Source organism: Elephas maximus, chromosome 2 (genome assembly GCF_024166365.1).
Source record: "Elephas maximus indicus isolate mEleMax1 chromosome 2, mEleMax1 primary haplotype, whole genome shotgun sequence".
Lineage (NCBI taxonomy): Eukaryota > Metazoa > Chordata > Mammalia > Proboscidea > Elephantidae > Elephas > Elephas maximus.
Window position 1 is genome coordinate 190,833,571 of NC_064820.1, and position 22,875 is coordinate 190,856,445.

The window sequence follows — 22,875 nt, forward strand, 5'->3', positions numbered from 1 at the left end:
CAGTCAGCCCAACTTCCTTTCTTCTCATTAACTGGGAAACAAATACGCTGAAATGACCAAGCAGCACCCTAGCCTGATTATACACCGTAGCTCTACAAAACCTATCTTAGAATCTCCATCAGTAAAGTGGGACACATTTGTAGCTGTTCCTTGCAGGAACACCTCATCCATGCAGGGAGAGAGACACTAGCATTTACCAAGCACCACCTATCATAGTGGAGGAAACAGGACTGGAAAGGATAAGATCCAGCCCGACACACCTGTGCTCCTGTTTTCTCCACTCTGCAACAATGGTCGGTTTCAAAACTGCTGTTCATGATTAGTTAACCCATCAAGGGGAGTCTGTTATGTTTAGCACAAGTAGGGATAGAAAGAACTATGCAAAAGACAGGCACTATAGGAAAAGATAAAGAACCACCTAAACTGCACCAACGAACTGGTTTAACAGACTACGGTACACCCTTACACCCAAACACTATGCAGCCAACCAATGACACAGAATTACCTGCACTGATACACTCTCCCATTGTATTAACTGTATGTCACTAATTACTGACACCGCATAACAGTTTTCCGAAAAATTCCTTAACAGAACATCAGAGTATTGCAACACTTTATTAAGAGAATTTGCTTTGAATTAGCAGCTGAAGTTAACAATTGCATGAAGCCAGATTAGGTGTACTGCATAATACTTCATACTTGATTTATTGACATTACTTAGCAATTTATTGGACAAAGGTCAAACTTTTTGTTTTTTATTCAGCACATTCCACAGTACAAAGCTGTCATGAATAATATCTGTACAATTTAACAGTTTCAATAGCTGTTCAGACACAAATTCATTTCAAACAGGTAATTGGCAAACATAATTAATTACAAGTTAGAATTAGACTATCCCAGTGCTTTAAAACATTAATATAGCAGTAATTTACAGTTGCTCAATTATGGTTAGCAAAATAAAGTCCAGAGTACGGCTGGGAATTGCTACTATAATCCCAGAACATCGGAATTCCTTGGTGTCAAAGTCCCCTGCTCTAATTTAGTAGGCACAAATCAAAGGTTGTGTGCATATTCCAAGGCCATGATCTCCCAAGGAACAAGAGGAACTTCTATATTAAACATGCAAAAACATCAGAAGAATCTATTCTTTCAGAAGAATTGCCTCCTCCCTCCCCCCACCCCTCCCCTGGGCCTTCCTAACCAGCTTGATACGAAAGCTGTAAGATGAAGAGTGGGAAAAGCTCGATCACCTTCACAGCCACTGTCAAGCTTACAACATCCACCTGATGAACAGAGTTTTACTTTTTATACTTTGAGACGCACCCTCTCAAAAACAGAAATTAATTTAGTAACATATGGGAGGGAAGGATATTAAAAAGGGGGGGAGGTGGGAAAACTAAAAAGCAGTGCTAACTCTATAAACAAATCACATCCGCATACATTGATCCCCACACCGCTCTCAACGCAAAGGCCAAGACAGAGCCCAGTGACCTTCCCTTTAGTAGTACAAGGACGCTTCCATGGGAAGAGGTTTAAGTCATAGGTGGTGGCTTATTGGTCCTTTAAAATGTTACTGACATTCCTTGATCTTTGGAAACAATGCAAGGGGCAAATCAAAATCTAGTACTGAATGAGGCAAGAGGAGTGCCGACTAGACACCAGGGTCCTCTCCACGCATGGTGTCACTCACACATCTGAGACGCGGAATGGCTGGGGGCTTAGAGAACCTGCAGGGGCCACTGCCAGGTGACACCAGAGATGAATGACTGGGATGGGAATCACAAGCCTGAGGCTTTGTCACCATTAGGAGTACCCTTCACCCCAAGATGGGCCTGTGAACCAGACTGACCTAGTAGACAGGCTCAAACATGCACATAGGCCCTGCTGACCCCTGACCAGATTCAGCCTGTGGCTCCTGCAGGTCGGCCAAAATACACTGATTCTAGAGCTAGGAACACCCAGTCAACGTGGCATTCTTGTTCTGTCCCTCCCAGGCTTACTAACACACAGAATAACGATTGTTGACAGTGAAGCCGAATGAATACTATGGGAAGTGACCACTAGTATTCAGGAGTACTTATGAGGAAAAGAACAGCCCCCCGCCAAAAAAAATTTTTTTTAAAGGTACCTCTCTATTGTATACACTGCACAACAAATAAAACATTTCAATTTTGTGTTAAACATTAGAAATTACATTTTAAAACAAGATTCTCATTAAAAACACACACACATACACACAATGACGACAACAAAATAAAAACGCCATATGAATACTGCAGGAAGTGTTTGTTCAAGGTAATCCATGTCAACCCTAGTATCAGGTTATCGAGCCCAGCCCATGGCTAAGTGTGAACACACTCTGTATTAGTGTCTCAGGCACAGGGGGCCCTGACTCCAGCGACTTTGAGGTTAAAATGTTATGTACATTATATCTACATGCGGATACGGTATTTTAAATTAGGAGGCAAGCACACATGTAAAGGTGTTACTCTACCAAATATCAGGAGATGGTACAGGGAACAGGTAAAAGAAAGGAGCTATATTACCTGCTGGGAGATAATATAACCTGGTTTATAGTTCTTTAAATTAAAAAGAAATTGGTACAGAAAGAAAGTGTAATCCAAAAAATATGACTGAAACGATCCAGAGAGATTTTTCCGTCGTCCAACATGCTCCTAATACAAGTCAGGACGGTCAGAAGGAGAATGCTGACTTCTGAAAAGGAAAGCCCTCGACATTCTGGGTAGGTGTTTGGCACCCAAAATTTCACCGAAGAAGAATGCTGTTCCTTAATATCAGACCAAAGTGCAAAGCAATATAAATTAGAGGTCAAGTCTTCTCTTGACGGTCAATTTACTTCTGTAAAACAGACTGTACGTTCCTTTTATATGAACAATTTACATTTGAAGCATTAGATTTTTTTTCATTGATGGGGGGAGGAAAATGGGCTTCTTTCTGTTCTACTTGAAGTCAGTGAAGCTAAGGTATCCTTCTCAAAGTAGAGGCCGGGAATCGGAGGTGAGAAATGTAGGTACTTGAAGAGTTAGGCTGCTTTGCATCTACCCAGCATCTAGAACCAATTCCAGCTTCATAGCTCAGCTGTGAATGAACTCTCTTAGGCATCTGGTAGCCATGTAGCCAGTAGTTCAAGACTAGGAAACCCTGAAAGAAAAAAAGAGATGTGCATGGGTAGATACGGATATATACACACCACACGCCATCCACATCCGCAGATTCTGGGACATGTGCACATATAACAGATGACCAATTTCCAAATAATTGGCACCAAAAATAGAAGTACAAAGTGTTTTGCATTCTACATACCAGGCATCGTATTTACTTAAGCTTCACAACAACTTTATGAGGTAGAACTATTGTTATGCCCACTTCACAAACAAGAGAACTAGGGCTCAGATACCTAACAATATAGCATATCTGAACAACAGAAGACTATTCGGCCATTAGCAGTGGTAATTTAGATAAATGATTACTGACATTAGTGACATGCAGCAATTTCATAATAAAGAGGGGAAAAAGGATTTTAAAAACAACATAGTTATAAACCATCATTTTAAAAAAGCTTAAAAGGATAAATACAAAAGAGTTAACAGCAGTGAACCATGGGTAGAACTTTATTTTCTTCTTTTGTCTCATCTATTTTTTTTAACTGCTTAATATACTTACTGTTATATTGTCTTGTAATAGGAAAAAACAGAATAGAAAATTTTGAGCTATACATATAAGCTATATATATACTTATACATATATAGTTCTTAAAAGTCAGTATATTAAAAAAAATGACTTGGCAAATAATCTATTGTCACAGTTCCTGACATTTTGGGGTGAATATTTTACAAGGTTAAATTGTCATTAATAAGTTTTTCTTATTATGTATAAACCTTACAATATCACATGGTAATAATTTTTTCATGTTACAATAAAAGAAAAGAATTTGGAAAGCAGCAATAAAATCCATAAAGCTAACTGCCAAGGCTGTCAGAAGTAATTCACTTTGAAGAGAGAAACACATTTGGAGTCTCACTGGCTTATGCTGGGATACAGGGAGCCACTACCTTAAAAAGCAGGTTAAGATTTTTCTGTTGATTTATAATTGTACTTCATAACAAGGCAGTAGTTCATAGGCTCCCAAAAAGGGGGTGGGAGGGAAAGTCCACAGTTTTGTTTCCAACACAGCCAATGAGAGAAAACAGCACTGATGATCCTTATAATATCTTTCAACCAAGGGAAACTTGTTTCAGGGTACTTTTAGGTAATATAAAAGTTGCCCAATTTGTGAAAGTTTACTATGCCCTATAATTCATCTACTAAATATGCCAAGAAAAAAAAAATACTATGTATCTTAGATTTTCCCATATGCCTCTTTAAACGGTGTAAAACCACAAATACATATCAAAAAAACAAAAAAGGGTACATTTAAGTCATCCATGAAACGCCAACCCCCGAGTCAATCCCTCCCAGTCTACTTATCCCAAAAGTCCAGCTACAACTGCAGCTGTCCATGTTCTATTGTACGCGCCTCTCATGTGGAAAAACAAAGTACGAGAGAGATGCAGCTAAAGGGAAATGTATTGCTTTATAAAGTTTCCATTAGAAAAGAATAAATTTAACAAAAGATGTGTGAGACTTCTACACCAAAAACTGTGAAACACTGCTAACAGTAGAAGACCTAAATAATAGAGAGATACATCATGTTTATGGATTGGAAGACTCAACATTTTTAAGATGGAAATTCTCCTCTTAATGATCTTTAGATTCAATGCAGTCCCATCATAATCCCAGTGGTCATCTTTACAGAATTTGACAATCTTAAGAATGTGAAAATCTAAAGCACCTAGAATAGTCGAAGCAATGTTTAAAAAGAAGAAAAAAAGCTGGACGTCTTATTCCAAGATTTATTATAAAGCTACTACTGTAATTCAAGATAGTGTGGTACTGGCAACAGAACAGCCATATAGATCATAGAATACAGTCCAGAAATAGACCTACATCTAAATAGTCAAGTATTTTTTGACAAAGGTGCTAAAGCAATTCAACAGGAAGAGTCTTGTTGGAAGACTGGAAAAACTGGACTGCAGTATAAAAAATAAGAACATTGACTCTTACCGCACACCATATACAAAAATTAACTCTAAATAGATTGAAGACCTAAATGTAAAAGACCAAAATATAAAACTTCTAAAGCGACACAGGACCAAACATGGTAGCCACCAGCCGTTTGTGGTTATTTAAATTCAAGTATAAATAAATTATAATTAAACACAATTAAAAATTCAGTTCCTCAGTTACACTAATGTATTTCAAGAGCTCCACAGCCACCTGTGCCTGCTGACTACCATAGTGGACAGTGCAGCTCTAGAAAATGCAAACTAGTCTAGTGCTAGAAAGCAGGTCAGTGGTTGCCAAGGCTGGGGGAGGGGGAAGCGGGGGGGCAGACTTTGACAAATAAGGGACACCAGGGAACTTTTGGGGGTGACAGAAATGTTCTGTTATCTTGACTGTGAGGTGGTTACAGGGGTGTATACATTTGTAAAAACTTATCAATGGCAACAATCTATTTTACAAAATCATACTTCAATGAAGTTCATCTAAAAAAAAAAAAAAGGTGGCCCCTGGATGGCAGAGTTTGTGCTCAGGTGGTAAGCGGAAAGTTGGCAGTTTGAACCCACCCAGTGGCACTGTGGAAACCCTAGTGGCGTAGTGGTTAAGTGCCATGGCTGCTAACCAACAGGGTGGCAGTTCAAACCCAGCAGGTGCTCCCAGGAAACTCTATGGGGCAGTTCTACTCTGTCCTATAGGGTCGCTATGAATCGCAATTGACTCGACGGCAACGGGTTAACAGGGTTAATGGCGCTGTGGAAGAAAAGACCTGATGATTTGCTTCTGTAAGGATTAGATCCAAGAAAACCCTATGGAGCAGTTCTACTCTCTAACACCGAGGGTCATTATGCGTCAGAATTGACTTGATGGCACAAACAACAACCAGGGTATATGACCTATTCTTAAACTGGTTTAAAAAAAAAAAAACAGAGCACAACAAAGATGAAGGAGACAGGGTAAATGAACCCAAATATATCTAGATCTATGCCAGTTTAGATAATTTATTTTGACTTTTTACTGAGTTGTTTTCTTTATATTTGATGAAGGTGACTGCAGGACTATACCATAGTCTCACAAACATTGATTGATTGATGGGCGAATTCTTGTGTGGCCTAGGAAAAAGAGCACAAATACATTACATTGACCCTGGGTGCCACTTGCTCAACAAACGCCAATGAATGCTTATAATACACTAGGCACTGCACTAGACACTGGGCGCCATGATAAAGGGAGATCCTACGACTTCTGAGGGGGACAGGCATGCAAACCAGTTTATTACCAAATAACAAACAAATTAAACCAGATGAAATGGGGGGAGGGAGGGTATCTACAGAGCCATAATAATAATCCAAGCAAGGGGAGGTTTGTACTACTGAAGTGTGATTAGGGAAATTAAACAGAATTCAGTTTGGTTAGAGCTCTGGATTTTTGGAAGGGAGTCATGAGAGGCTGGGGTGGGGGTAGGAGAAGGTGGGGTAGAAAGGAAAGATGATGATAGCTAAATGTTTAAACTCCTGTTGGCTAATCTAAGTAGTTAAGGCTTGATTCTGAAGGCAACAGGGAAATAGTGGAACAGAAGAACGGCAGAGCCTGGGGAGATTACCCTAATTGGTAGGAGGATGCAGGTGGGCTGAAGAGGAAACGACCAGGAAGGGAAACCAGTTTCCCTTCCCTATGCAGTTTTCCTTCCCTTTATTTTTCTTAGACTGTTTTTGGGAGGTGGAGAGTAGGGGCAACAATCATTCAAGAGATCCTTGCTTTCTTCCTCTGTAATTCCCTATAATATCTATTTTAAGACTCCATAAATATAGTAATTCTGCCATGTGGATTTTCCAACTGACCTATGAAGACTCTATCCAGAGAGAAAGCATCAAGATGGTTCCCATTACAAAAGACAGGATGAACACACTTGGGACCAGGAACAGCAAGCATGTATGTCATTTATGGGCCACTCGGCTCACCTCCCACCCAAGGCAGACATGGCCAACCATCACGGAACTCGTCCTCTGCAGTCTATCTGGGCCCCTTATGAAGGAAGCACTCCAGCCAGTCCCTACTGATGCTCCAGGTGAAACAGCATCAAGAAGAAACTTACTTGACATTCCTGATGCAGACCCCTGCCTTATGACTAATACATAGAGCAGGGGCATGACTAGAGGTTAACAAATGTTTTCTTACAGGACATTATAATAAATATTTTAGATGTCAAGGGCCATATGGTCTCTGTAACAACTACTCCACTCTGCTGCTGAAGCACATAAACAGCCATGGGCAATATGTAAATGAACAAGTGTGGCTGTGTTCCAAAAAAACTTTATTTATGGACACTGGAATTTGAATTTTTCATATAATTTTCACACACGTCACAAAATATTATTCTTCTTTTAATTTTTTCCAACCATTTTGAAATATAAAAACCATTCTTAGTATGCAGTCAGTAGAAAAAAAAAACAACAAACCCCTTGTCATCGAGTCGATTTCAACTCATAGCGACCCTGTAGGACAGAGGAGAATTGCCCCATAGGGTTTCTAAGGAGCAGCTGGTAGATTCAAACTGCCGACCTTTTGGTTAGCAGCTGAGCTCTTAACCACTGTGCCACCAAAGCTCCAAGAAAAAAAAAAAGTCAGGCATTGGGCCAGATCTGGCCTATACACTGTAGTTTGTTTGCTAACCCCTGGGTATAATAAACTTCCTGAAGACAAAATTGAATCTTACAGTGTTGAGAAAGGAGTATCTGGAAAGGTAGCAACTTGGTGATCAAGGTATCAGTGGTTCTCAATCTTTCCATAAAAAATAATAACAATCACAATTATGCAGATGGACTTTCTTTATACTCTTAATATTCAACGAAAAATATATATATAATGATAAAAAGCCACTAAGAATTAGGTAATTTTTAAAATAAATATGAATTTTCTTAATCACAACAATGTCTGCATACATATAACTATACACACAGTACTACAAATAGGTGCAAGCATATTTATTTGATCTGCAAAGTTTAATGTGGATAGATCACTGGCCCCTTGCAGAATTCTCCAGAGTTGAGAAATACTGCTCCAGATGAACACAGTCATCAGTTTCTAGGACACAACCAAGTAAGGCTTCCATCCTTCTGACTGGGCACCCTTAGTAATCAAAATATTCCGTCATCCATTATTACAATCGCTCTAAGTCTTCCTGCAACCAGAGAAAAGGACTTTGCTTCTCAGGGTACCCTGTTGTATCTAATGGATGAAGAAGGGGCTTCAGGGGGCCCCTCAACAAGCACTCTTCTTTTGATTCGCCTTCTAGGGAATGGTGACCGTGGCTGGATTGGGGCAGGGGGCAGGGGGGTAAAGTTTTCCTGGTGGCAATTTTCTTAATAAAAAATATAACTGAAGGGCAGGAAAGAAAATTGCTGTATCCCGAAACAGAATTCAGAGAACTTACTGATGTTACTCACCACATGTCTGTCAGTTTGTCGTACTGTGGTGGCTTGCAGGTTGCCGTGATACTGAAAGCTTTGCCCCCAATATTGCAAATACCAGCAGGGTCACCCTTGGTGGACAGGTTTCAGCTGAGCTTCTAGATTAAGACAGACTAGGAAGAAGAACCTAGCGGCCTACTTCTACAGAAACTGGCCAGTGAAAATCTTATGAATAGTAGTGTAACACTGTCTAAGAACTCTGCATCAGGATTGGAAGAAGGCTCATTAACAACCTGCGTTATGCAGATGGCACAGCCCTGCTTCCGGAGAGTGAAGAGGATTTGGAGTACTTGCTGATGAAGATCAAAAACTACACCCTCTAGTACAGATTACATCTCAACACAAAGAAAACAAAAATCCTCGCAACTGGACCAATAAGCAACGTCACGATAAACAGAAAAAATATTAAAGTTGTCAAGGATTCCATTTTACTTGGATCCACAATCCACGCTCATAGAAGCAGCAGTCAAGAAATCAAATGACACACTGCACTGGGCAAATCTGCTGCAAAAGATCTCTTTAAAGTGTTAAAAAGCAAAGATGTCACTTTAAGGACTAAGGTGCACCTCACCCAAACCATAGTGTTTTCAATCCTCCCACATGCATGTGAAAGCTGGACAATGAATAAGGAAGACCGAAGGACAACTGATGCCTTTGAAATACATTGTTGGCAAAGAATATTAAATACACCATGGACTGCTCATTCTTCTGCAAGAATGAACAAATCTGTCTTGGAAGAAGTACAACCAGAATGCTCATTAAAAGCAAGGATGGTGAGACTCTGTCTCACATACTTTGAACATGTTATCAGGAGGGATCGGTCCCTGGAGAAGGACATCATGCTTGGTAAAACAGAGGGTCGGCGAAAAAAAGGAAGACTCTCAACGAGATGGACTGACACAGTGGCTGCAATAATGGGCTCAAGCATAACAACGACTGTGAGGATGGCGCAGGACTGGGCAGTGTCTCGTTCTGTTGTACACAGGGTCACTATAAGTTCGAACCGACTCAGTGGCACTCAACAACACTGATGTTAAACTGATATGCCCTGGGAAACCATTTAGGAAAACCGTTTTTAAAAAACTGGAATCCCACTGCCTTTCAATGTGAAATTCCACCACATACAGAATTCCAATTTAGACCGTATTTTGACATGACTATAAAGATCTCTGGAAACCCTCGTGGCGTAGTGGTTAAGTGCTATGGCTGCTAACCAAAAGGTCAGCAGTTCAAATCTGCCAGGCGCTCCTTGGAAACTCTATGGGGCAGTTCTACTCTGTCCTGTAGGGTCGCTATGAGTTGGAATCGACTTGGCAGCACTGGGTTTGGTTTGGTTTTTTGATAAAGATCTCTGGAGTCCCTGGGTGGTACAAATGGTTAACGCTAGATGAAAGGTTGGCAGTTTGAGTCCACCCAGACACCTGAAAAGAAAGGACCGATGATCCACTTCTGAACAGCCAGTCACAGAAAGCTCTACTGAGCACAATTCTACTCAGACATCCATGGGGTGTCCACGAGTCAGAATCGACTCTATGGCAACCGGTACTGGTGTAAAGATCTAGGCTTATACCAGAACCACATGGAAGCTGACACACCCAATACAGACTAACCGCTCTGGACCACGTCACCGAGATCCTCAAACCACAAAACTTCTCCCAAAGGGAACATGAGTGCAATCAGCAAAATTAAAAGGTGGAAAGTACTCACCTGAAATGGGTCAAAGTGCAGACTGTTATCTGGAGATGTAAGTATATGTTCTGGAGGGAGAACGGGTCTCATTCTGGGCACTGGGAGGCACATTTAAGAAATCCCAAATCAAAATAGTGTCATCATGGGAGCTACTGATGATCTGAAACTCATCAAACTGTAGCCGAAACACACGTCCAGAATGTTCCTAAGAAATATAACAGCTTACTCAGTGAATGAGAACTTTATAATCCCTCCTATCTCACCATGAGGAATTGAACTTGGGCCTCCATATTTTCCAGAATTTATTGAGCTTTGTCTTTTACCCCTGGAAGAACTAGGTCTTTTATTTAAGTTTGTATCCTAGATCCTGGCCCACTAATATGTCAAAGAAGAAAAATTATCTGATCATCTCACAAAGAGCCATAAACAGGCAAACAACAATATTTAATATCTACTCCTGACACACTATAAAAACTAGAATGAGAAACATAGTTGTTTTTTTTTTTTTTAAACACGATCGAGAATATCTATTTCAAGCCATGGCCAACATCAAAATTAATGGTGAAATATTAGAAGCATTCCCACTAAAATCAAGAAGAAAACAAGAACGGTCCTAAATATAGTTCTCCATGTTCTAGTCAATGCACAAAAACGATGGAATAGAAAAAAACTAATGAAAAGACAAATTTTTCAGTATTTTCAACTCAAAAATATAAGACTCAACCGGACTATCAGAAATAATGAATTTAATAAAGCTGCTAAAAACAAAACTAACATAATAAAAATAAAGTATTCCTGTGTGCCAAGGCAATAATACATAGTATACAGATTGGGGGGAATTCTACCATACTAGTACAAAAATGTATTCTAAAAATATAACATAACCACAAATATCAAGATATCTCCCAAATCCACAGGGAGGGAGTGCTTTGTGCTCTAGGAGGAAACCTATCCACCTACAAATGATAACATCTTTCATATTTTAAACTGCAGTACCGCTCCTTAGGAAAGCGTTCACACGATAGTGTGAATGTAAAATATTCTCTGATTTTAATTAAACAAAATTAACAATGAATATCTCTGAAGGTCAGCTGTAAGATACAAAATCTTTCTTGCGATGTACCCAAGGCAGGTCTAGGTACAGATAGCCACCCTCCAGCCCAGGGAACCAAGGCCCATTTCAACAGATTACATACCACCAATGTCCGCAAACACAATGTGCTTGCTGGAGCTCGAGGGTCAAGAGCAGCTTGCAAGTCCCAAACTTTAATTTTCCTAGAAAGGAAATAAGACTGCAATTAGTGGAAAAGTTAAAGTGCTACCTATATTTGCAGTTCCTTGACAGAAAAGAGTATATGTGTACTTCCTATTATAAAAGCTAACAGGGGAACATGCTTATGTTTTTATAAATTATTTGAACCAATTACACTTGATGGGGGAGGGGCTACACATTCTCAGAATTGCTGAAATTTTGAAGAAATATTATTTTAAGGGAGATAAGAAAACAACTTCAGGTTATCTGCATTCAATTCCTGACTTGATAATCTGTGTCACCAAATTCATTAATCAGGGGGCCCTCTGAGGCCAAGTAAGTGCTGCTGACAGAGGCTAGGGCTCTGTGTGAAATTCCAAGGATACCTTTCCCCCAAACTAAGCAAACGCTAAGAGTTACTAATAGGACTATAAACGGATCAACTAAACCATTTGTGAGGTGTATATAAGGTCATCTTGAAAGGTTTACAGTTGCCATTTGCTCATTTAAAAGGTCATGAGGCTTTTTTAGAGGATTTGTTCAATTCGCCAAAAGGTTAAAAGCACAGATTTATCATTTTACACACACACACACACACACACACACAGACACACACACAGACACACACACACACACAAAAAGCCTGGTTTAATTTAGGATTAAGGCAAAGAACTGAATTCCCTCACAGCCTAAGCTACTCCCCGGATTTACAATGGTTTAAAGCTGACGCTTAGAAGCCACAGTGGCTCTGCTACTGTGTGATTTTGGGCAAGACAGTACATTGTTTGGGCCTGGGTGTCCTTACCTGACAAACTGATTTAATAATACCTGCCATCCACCATTTACACAGAAATTACCTAGCACACGACCTAGCCTGTGTACAGCTGCTTCATATACAGCACTTCTCTTTCCTCCTGATGTAGTTATAGCAACACATTTGAAAGCTGGAAACACATACCCATCATAGGCCCCACTGACAATCCTCTTGTTATCAAACCGGATGCAGCGGACCAATTCTTCATGTCCCTCTAGGACTCTTAAACAGGCACCACATTCAATATCCCATAGCCTTGAATGAAAACCAGATCTCTGTGAAGCAACTTAACATACATGACTCACGTCATCCTCAAATTCTTTATATATGTCCCATACGTGATTTTCATTATTCAGTCCATACTATACATATACAAAGCTATATATATACATTTGCAGCACTTATGTGTTTTTAAGCTCTAACTTGGGAGGAAGCCTTACTTTGCACTGCATTTCATTTTACACGGCTTGAAACTTTTTTTCCATCATGTGCCATGTATTACTACTTGAATAAGATCAACAAGAAATCTCGAATATATTTAATTCCTGGGCATTCTCTTGTTATCTGGTCCCTGAGTGGGGCAAAGAGTACACTCTCATACTAACTGAAAGGTTGACAGTCTGAACCCATTCAGCGGCACCACGGAAGAAAGGCCTCAAGATCTGCTTCTGTAAAGATTATGGCCGAGAAAACCCTATGGGGCAGTCTACTCTACATGGGGTCACCATGAGTTGGAATCAACTTGATGGCAATGGGTTTGGTTTGTTTTCTCTTTGTGTCTGAGTTGATGAAGCCATGTAGTCAAATGTCTAAAAAGGACTTTTCTGAGGGAGAAAGGGATCGCAGCGAAACAACACGTCCATGTGTGGGATAGGGTGGGGGTGAGGGGCTCAGGTTTCCACCCCAGGCACTTCTACCCTGGAGTGTGAGGTCCATTGAGGTTAGTGGAAAAATGACTTGGAATAATTAAATAGATATCTAAGGGAAACTCTTAACGAGAAATACAATGTTAAAGGATGATCATAATTATTAGAAAGCAAGGAGACTGAGTGTTAAGAAGAGAAAGGGAGGTAAAACAAAAGACCAAACAGGAGTGGGTGATTTAGCAATGCAGCCTCAGGAGAGATAATGCGCTCGCCCATCAGTTAGCAGAGTAAGGCAGGGTGGAGTGTCTTCCTGTGTCTGAGGTGGTATTAAGCGGTCCCAGCTGGGGCAGAGATTATAAAACCTATGTAATGGGGGAATCTTGGAAGAGCACCCAGGGTGTACACAGTTTTCCCTCTTTAATCTAGAGCCAAACAGATTAATAAAAGTTACCTAAAGTTTTCTTATCTGAAATAATCCCATTTAAGTTTTTTGAGCATTAGGACTGGGAGTCAACACTGACAAAAAAAAAAAACCTTGCTCTGTTGGCACACTGATTTCTACCTACCTAATGGTATTATCCGATGATCCACTAACAACCAGTCGATCCCTGTACTGGAGACAAGCAATGCCTCGCTTATGCCCATTCAGAGTACGAACAAATTCACAGGTACTCGTGCTCCAGACCTGTATAACAAGTTAGCAATATTTTTAAGAATGAATACAGAAAAGTCTTCCCATAATACACCTTTTAAAAAAAAATTAGAGCTTCTGAGAATGACCCAAATGCTTGATTATGAAATACAGTCTCTTCTAACTCAAAGCTGGGAAACTGGGGGACAGATTAAACAGCACTAAAATTTTCTTGGCTGCTTAGTAACAATAAAACTAGAATAAAATAGAGAGGGAAATTGTGAAGTCTCCAAACCTTGAGATCTTCACAATAAGACCATCGCCTGGATGGTTCAGACATTCGCTCGCTTAAAGGGAAGAGTTTGGGCCAGATGTTGTATCTGTATGCCAGGAGGCACATCAAACCCAATGCAGCTGATGCAAAAAGCTTCACCTTTCATACCCTTCTCTTTTACAGCACAGCTTCTTAAACAGCTCCACTTGTTTTGACATATCACTCCTAATATTATGTATGTGGAACAAATAATCCCCCCTTTAGTGAAATCATCTGCAAGACTTAGATGTTCACAGGCACGCTTGATGTATCACAGGCCAAACAGGGTGATGCAAAGAGTGCCCTGAATTATATTACCAGTTGCATGTGCAGCTCTACTAACATGAACAGGACAAATGGAAATCTACATGCAAAAGAAGGACATGGGACCCTTCCCTGACACCATGCTAAAAAAAAACAACTAACTCAAAATGGATGTAAATATTAAGAGCTGAAACTATAAAACTCTTAGAAGAAAACACAGGAGTAAATCTTTGTGACCTTGGATTAGGCAATGGTTTCTTCGATATGAAAACAAAAGCATAAGCAACTGAAGAAAATGTCAGATAAATTAAACTTCATTGAAATTAAAATCTTTTGCGCTTCAAAGGGTATAGGACAGTCCCAAGGAAGTGAAAAGACAACCCACAGAATGGGAAAAAATGGTTTCAAATCATATTATCTGACAAGGAACTTGTATCTAGAATACACGAACAGCTTTCATAACTGAATAACAAAGAAAGAAAAAACTTTAAAAAGGGCCAAGGACTAGAATAGGTATTTCTCCAAAGAAGACATACAAATGATCAATAAGCACATCAGAAAGACAGATAATGACAAGCACTGGCGAGGATGTGCAGAAACCGGAACCCTCATACGCTGCTAGTGGGGCTGCAAGATGGTGCAGCCACTGTGGAAAAGTTTGGCAGTTCCTCAAAATGTTACACATAAAGTTACCATATGACCCAACAATTGCAATCCCGGACACATATACAAGAGAATTTAAAACGTATGCCAATACAAAAACTTGTACTCAAACGTTCACAACAGCATTATTCATCTAGCCGGAAAATGGATACAATTCAGATGCTCAAAAAACTGATGAACGAACAAACAAAATGGTGTATCCATAGAATGGAATATTCTTCAGCCCTAAAAAGGAGTGTACGACATGGCTGAATCTTGAAATCATTATGCTAAGTAAAAAAAAAAAAGCCATATATTGTACAATTCCATTTATATGAAATATCCAGAAGGGACAAATCCAGAGAAAAAGAAAGCAGATTAGTAGTTGCCAGGGACTAGGGGAAGAGAATGAGGAGTGACTGCTAATGGGTATGGAGCTGTTTGTTTGTTTTATTTTGTTTTTTGGTTTTTTTGGGGGGGGAGGTGGGAAGGTAGGTGATGAAAATGTTCTGGAATTGGATAGTAAGGGTGGTTACGCAACACTGTGAATATACTAAATGCCACTGAACTGTATACTTTAAAAGGGTGAATTTTATGGCATGTGCATTATATATCAATAAAGCTGCCATAAAAAAATGAGAAAGCTAAATTTTAAAAGGTTAACATGGGTATTGGAATCAGAACTCTATTTACCATATTCTATGGATCACCCTAGACTGCAAATGTTCATCGTATGTCTGCCTCCCCACACTCCTGAGCTTCCTGAAGGCAGGGACATGTCTTGTTCATCATCATATGTCTAACAGCTAGCTCGGGGTGTATGGCATCGCAGGGTCCCAAAATTAGGTTCATTAGATGAATGAATCCAATCTCAGCTCTACCACTAACTAGCTGTGTAATCTCCAGCACTGTTCTTCGCCTCTCCAAGCTACATCTGTAATATGAGGCAACACCTACCTCCCAAGAGTGCTGTGAAGGGTTAAGTGAGATGGTAATGTAAAGCTCCTAGCACACAGTACGTGCTCAGCATGTTAGTTCTCTTCCGCTTAAAAAATTTTATCAGCAATGTCATGGGATAGAGGCCTGTTCTCTACCCTGGACCGAAGACCCTTTTCCCCTATCTTGCCTGTGACTATGGGAGCATGACGAGTGGGAGAGCCTCAAGGGCTCATGAACACAAAAGAGGACAGTAAAGATGTTGCCGATAGCAGGATGCTTTCTGTTCTAAAAAGGACAGGAGCTAGCAAGGTTATGACAGCAGACAGACTTACTTTGATGGTCCTGTCACCAGAGGCAGACACAATGTACTTATCATCAAAGTCTACCACATTGACAGCAGCGCGGTGGCCAACCAGGACACGGCGTAAAGTGATATCGGTGGCAGATGCCATGTCCCACACGGCGATGGAGCGGTCCTTGGAACAGGTCACCATCAGTCCATTGCTGAAGCGTAAGTGTAGTACAGCCTCGTTGTGGTGGATCAGCGTGTTCAGAACTTCACCCGTGTTCACATCCCAGACTCTAGATGAGGACAGAAGAGCATAATGCTTAATTGTTGAGACAGCCAAGGAAAGACTGTCGTGTTTGAGCTCCGGGCCCATTCTTAATAGTAGGCCAGGCGGTGCGGGCTTCATTTATGTTTGGTGATTGGGACCTGACACCTAAGTACATGCTCAAAAGGAGTCCCCAGAAGCAATTTTTACATTTACTGAGAAATGCTTGAGATGGTTTCAAAAAAGGTCAGTTTCTGGCCCTGCCAAGGTTTAGGTTTATTTGACAGTCAGGTGTTCAGAGATGGTGTCTGCAGGCTTGTGTTGGTGGCAAAAAAAAACCAAAAAGGATTCCTCAAATAAGTGGCCTTTGTAGTCAGTTTGAGATGACAGGAAAAATGAGACTTGGTGGCTGCAGAATTGGGGACCATTCCAAGCTTCAGGTTCTTTTCTACCTTTGACAGGTCTCTGAGCCTATTATATATCCACTGCAAACTGGAGACTGTAAGTCATGACGTCTCATCATCCTCCACACCCATTTATTTACCCAAATCTTCATGGAAAAGCCAAAACCCACACCCACTGCCACTGAGTCAATTCCAACTCATAGTGACCCTATAAGACAGGGCAGAACTTCCCCAGAGATTCCGAGGTTGTCAATCTTTACAGAAGAAGACTGCCACATCTTTCTCCCATGGAGCGGCTGGTGGGTTCAAACTGCCAATCTTTCGGTAAGCAGCCAAGCTCTTAACCACTGTGCCCCTAGGGCTTCTTACAGACAAAGCCAGTGCCTCCCAGTTGCCTTACCCTTGGGACACAGATTTCTTAGAGGCAGCCCTTTCACATCACACCTTTGGTAACCTGTCTCCTAAAAAGACAGTTTCAAATGGAGCAGAGGAGGAAAGACTCGGGCTTCTGAGGCTGAGACATGATCTGTGAGAGAAGTAGCAGCCTGGAGCACTGAGTCAGAGAAAGGATTACTAGGCATACTGAGAGACAGAGTGGGAAAGGAATCCAGGAGTGTGGCAAGGGACCAGTAACAAAATTAACACAGGAGAGGAGTGAAAGGAGGAGAATGTGGGAACCCAAGGACACGTTGGGTGGCTATTTCAATTTCTTAGAAGCTCCTGTAGAACACTCCTCTTCAATATCTGACTCAGCCCAGAAGAGGCCTCTTCTCCAACACACTGCAGGCCTTCCCCAAGCCACCAGCAGTCCAGCTGAGGTGTTACTGATGATCTCTAGGCTCTGGGGCTCAACATTACACCCAACTCCAAAGCCCAGAGTGTGTGTGAAAATGTCCTTGCCCCAGTGGTTCAGGAATGAATCTCAAAAATGTTCCTTTTTCTCTCCCTCAACTCCCAACCAGCAGATATTGCTTCCCTTCTACTCTGGAGCATAGCAGAAGCTTCATCACTCTGCCTTTGGGGTGGCAACTGACAACTAGTGTCTCCATTACTGGAAAAGCTACATAACCTGAAGACAGCTTTGACTGATAAAAATTCGAGGCTCAAAATTTATTATTTTTACTCTAAGCAAATTATTTAACCTCTCTGGTCTTGGTTTCCTAATACAGCTATTTAAAAAAGGAGGTAATATCTATCTACTCTGAAAGGGTACTGTAAGAATTCAAAAGGACAGCACTATCCAAAGCACCCAGCACACTATCTGGCTCTCCAGTTTTACTTTCCCTGCATGCCTCAAAAGGTTCTGTAAACATCTGCTTCTGGTTCTTCCAGTATTCGTAGATTGCTGCCCATCACTCTGATGTAACATCTGCCTTCTTTCTCTCTGCTCTGGACCACTGTATCTCAGGAGGAGAAAGCTAGCCTATTACCAGGCAATGGGATTTTCCAGAAAAGCATGTTGCTAGCCTTCTAATGTATGACAATGAGAGTGTTACTGTTGTTAGTTGCCGCCAAATTGATTTCAATTCATAGCGACCCCAGGTATACAGAGTAGAACTGCTCCTTAGGGTTTTTAAAGCTGTGACTTTTCAGAAGCAGATCACCAGGCTCATTTTCTGAGGTACCTCTGGGTGGATCTGAACAGCCAACATTTTGGTTAGTTGTCTAATGCTTAACTACGTGTGCCACTCAGGGACTCCCGCAATGGGAACAGGACCCACTTATTCAAAAAGAACCTCCCTGCTTACTCTGCTCCAATGCATCTATATCAGAAGTGATTTTGAAATACAGCATAAAAAACATACACAAAGTATGTCCGTGCTGATTCAGAAGAGGGTGTGACTCACAGGTTCCTCACACAAGGTACACAAGTTCAGATCAGTGAAGCCTCACCTTACTGTAGAGTCTGAAGACCCAGTTACAATGACACGTTCATCATACTGGAGACAAAGGACAGAGCCTGTGTGTCCCGTTAACACTTTCAAACATTCCAAGCTGGTTTTATCCCAAATCTATTGAGACAAGATTAACAAAAAACAGTGATTTAGTATATCACATTTTGATAAATGTTATTGTCTGGCCTTATTTTCTGAATTAAATAACACATACCTCTGTTACAGTGAATAAGGGGAATTAAATATCAAATAGGTGGGAAATGACGAGAAGGAAACGGAGCAAATATTGAATAACTGCCAGAAGAGACTTGTCATTTTGTTTACTTTGTACCTTCACAGCTATTGTACTCCCTGTACTCATCAACAGTCTTAATAAGGCAATTTTTTAAATAAGATCTATGAAAATTGATGGCTCACCCTCTGGAAAACCAGTGAACTTGACAGCATCTATCAAGAGTCTTTAAAAATTCACATTCCTTAATCTATCATGTTGGTAAAGCAGAGGGTCAGTGAAAAAGAGGAAGACCCTCAACCACGTGGACTGAACCAGTGGCTGCAAAAATGGGCTCAAACATAGCAACGACTGTAAGGATGGTACAGGACCAGGCAGTGTTTCATTCTGTTATACACAGGGTCACTGAGTGGGAACCGACTCGTTGGCACCCAACAACGACAATCTATCATGTTTGTTTACGAAAAAAAAGAAAACTGAGATGTTCAACATTATAGAAGTTTCAAAGTAAATTATGAAGACTTTTTAACAAGAAGGCATAATGCTTATATTAGTGTTAAGCTTTAAAAAAATAAATAAATAAAAACTGTCTACATAGTGACACCAAAAAACCAAACCCGTTGCCGTCAAGTCAATTCTGACTCATACTGACCCTACAGCATAGAGCAGAACTGGCCCATAGAGTATCCAAGGAGCGCCTGGTGGATTTGAGTTGCCAACCTTTTGGTTAGCAGATACAGCTCTTAACCACTATGCCATCAGGGTTTCCAATTTTTCTCCCTTCTTTCTGTCATTCTAGTCTTTTCCAAATTTCAGTATTGTTCATATATAAGGGGAGATGAGAACTGATTTTTTTCAAAGATTGGATTACTAAGAATAAACTCTATGTACCTATTTCTTCACTTAAAAAATAATACTATCATAATTTCCAGTGTTCCTGAAGCTTACTGCAAATGGCAAACAATATCACAAGTGTTAGACATTTGAGCGTCCTCCTACAGTAGCAAGGCTTGCTTTTAATTTCTGACCTAGTAGAACCTGAGTTATTCTGAAAGAGTGATTAGCGACCCAGGACTACCGGGGCATAAAGTACAAATGGTTTCCAACGAGTGAACTAGGTAATCTCTCTAAAGTATATTTCTGTTCTACTGTTCCATGTCTTATAAATCAAATGAATAAGCCAAATCATTTCTATGTCTTCTAAGCCTAATTTAAACACAGGTGTGCTTCCATTAAGCGATTCCTTTAGAAACACACTCAGTGTAGGCAAACTGCAAGCCTAGGAAAAGTCTATGCTTTGAAAGTTCATTATACACCATTTTTAGCTATACCTTAAAGCAGAACTACTAAAATTAATAAGTAACATGTATCAGTCTTTCTAGAGTACATTTGTGGCCACAGGTTAGGGCTATCAATAACTAATTCATAAAAATAGGGTTCTGTGGTCAATTAAGTTTGGTAAATTAGGAAACACTGGATGTATCTGCTGCAGGCCTTCTCAGAGCCTTTATATGCTACTGAATCAGCATGAAGTGTTTTCTAAACTTCTTTGAAGGGAAAATTATTCTTTGCTCAAAATGTCTATTACCACCCTTTATATTCATATCCGCAGAATACCTTTTGAGTATGTGTTTATCAAAACTCACAGAACTTTACACCAAAAAAGAGTGAATTTTCTTGTATGTAAATTAAACCTCAATAAAAAGGGGAAAAAAAAAAAAGCCACTCAATGTTTTCTTAAATATGAGAAAATAAGCTACACAGTGTAAAACAAAACCAGTCAGGTCAGCCACCAAAGAGATTATTTTAACATGGACAAATAATTCTCAGTTTATCTGCTATTGAAAAGTGAGTGAAAACAATATAGACTGTTCTATCATTCTTTTGTGTTATCATCTGAGTCCTTCTCAGAAACCATAAAAGGTAATGACTTTGATTTACACGCAAGCAGGCCACACTTTCATCAGCTAGCAAAGTTATCAAGAGCCCTATGATATTTTCTATTTGCACCTGAATACAGAATGTGAATGTGCTTAGAGTAGGATAAGGAGTGAGATAACCCAGGGGTCTTGTGTTAGCTATAAGCAAACGCTCCGGCTCCATTTCTTTAGATCCGCACTAACAGCTGCCAAGATTGAGTGGAACAGATAAAAACCAATCTGGAGTAAATGGAGAGATTGTCACATCTGGTGTCTAACACATAACCATGATTTCTAAAAATATTACATACAAAATACAGTCACTCACCTTAATTGAATTATCTCGTAGGCCACTGATAATTTTTTCATCATCATACTGTAAACAGTAGACACCTTTACTATTTTCAGAGCGACACTGAATCCTCTGCAGGTTGTGTCGTCCACACCGCCAGTTAGATTCTATAGTCTAGGGGAAAAAAGGGGCAACAGATGAGTTTTCCTGAACCAACTATTCTATTAAGCTTTAGACTTTGGTCTTGTTTCCAGAAACAGCATACCATTGATACCCCAATCCTGGTATGCATAACTGTCTGTGGACAGGAATAGCGCACTTTTCCAAGTAAGACATTAGTGCAACAATGTTTTTTCTCAAACTTTCCCTGCCTGTCTGGCAACTACCATAGGCTTTCCAATGGGCTTTGGGTTGGGTTTGAGAAAAATGGCCCAGACAGAATTCAATACATCTGAAGAATGCCACTTGCACCCAAAACACACAAATAAATAATAACTCCTTGGTCACTCCCTAATGCCAATTAAAATATTTGGCAAAAAACTACTACCATCGTCAAGCATATACTGACAATCTATATATCCACCCAAAGCATTGTCTTGGTCATTGAGCAAAGTTACTGAACAACTATTACATGCCAACTACTCTAAAAAGAATTTTGTTAATCACTTTTAATCTCCCACCAGACTGACAGTTACTTTAGAGTAAGAATGATACATTTCAGCCCTGGACTCAAAGGAGGCATTACTCTATTACCTGGCCACACAGTATCTGGCATCAATATACTCTAAACCTAGCTTATCTAGTTAAATAACCCACATGATAACCTTGGGAAGAAGTTCTTATTATTTCCCTTTTACAAAGAAGGAAACAGTAATTTGACTGAGGCCACAAAACTAGTAATTACATGCGGTAAAAATCAAACCCAGTTCTTTTGAACCCAGAGCCCATGCTTATTCTAAACTATGCAGTGCCTATAAAGAAGTATAGACTTTTGAGTCCTAGCTCTTGAGGCAGTGAACATAGAACATAGATCAGTAACAACTCCAGGTAAATGAGTGATAAAAACTGTAAGTACTGCAGGACGCGAGGGTGAAAATGGGCACTATGGGCTGGGACCCTTGGGAAAAGTTTAATGAGGAAGAGAGTCATGTTCGGAGCACTGGAAGGCTCACCTTTGATAATAGATATGGAGGATTTTGCAGGATCAAAAGATACAGTGTTTCTACTAAGAACAACCAAACTCTAAATTCCTGATCCTTAAAATTAGGAGACACTAAGGGACTATAATAACCGGTTACCTTCAGTTCAGGATATAATTTAAAAGATTATTTCTGTGTAGCTTTTAGTTTAATTGCTTACTTTGTTGAAGAAAGAAGATAAACCTCATCTTTATCCAAATAAGTACTTAATTACTAGCTCTGCTGACATCTAACAGTTTTTCCTCTTATTCTGAAGGCAGTATGCTTCTAGATGTTCTAAAATGTTAACATCCACTAAATGCTATGTGCCAGGTACTATCCAATTACAACACTGCTACGTGTTTTATATATGGTACAGCCCAGGGCCGCTGAGTCGATTGCG

The 22,875-nt window shown here is 40.1% G+C and overlaps 1 protein-coding gene across 8 annotated transcripts in view; it reads right to left on the bottom strand.

Moving 5' to 3' along the window:
* Positions 1-596: 596 nt before the first annotated feature.
* FBXW11 (F-box and WD repeat domain containing 11) overlaps positions 597-22,875 on the bottom strand; it is a 132,394-nt gene continuing 110,115 nt past the window's right edge. For all 8 annotated transcript variants that reach the window (XM_049874314.1, XM_049874311.1, XM_049874310.1 and 5 more), the window contains 8 exons: positions 21,331-21,468; positions 18,850-18,968; positions 16,331-16,580; positions 13,776-13,894; positions 12,488-12,598; positions 11,474-11,552; positions 10,296-10,482; positions 597-3,162 (listed from right to left, as the gene is read on the bottom strand). In XM_049874314.1, coding sequence (XP_049730271.1) covers positions 10,321-10,482; positions 11,474-11,552; positions 12,488-12,598; positions 13,776-13,894; positions 16,331-16,580; positions 18,850-18,968; positions 21,331-21,468 — 978 coding nt within the window. In that variant the 3' untranslated portion in view covers positions 597-3,162; positions 10,296-10,320. The remainder of the gene's footprint in view (positions 3,163-10,295; positions 10,483-11,473; positions 11,553-12,487; positions 12,599-13,775; positions 13,895-16,330; positions 16,581-18,849; positions 18,969-21,330; positions 21,469-22,875) is intronic.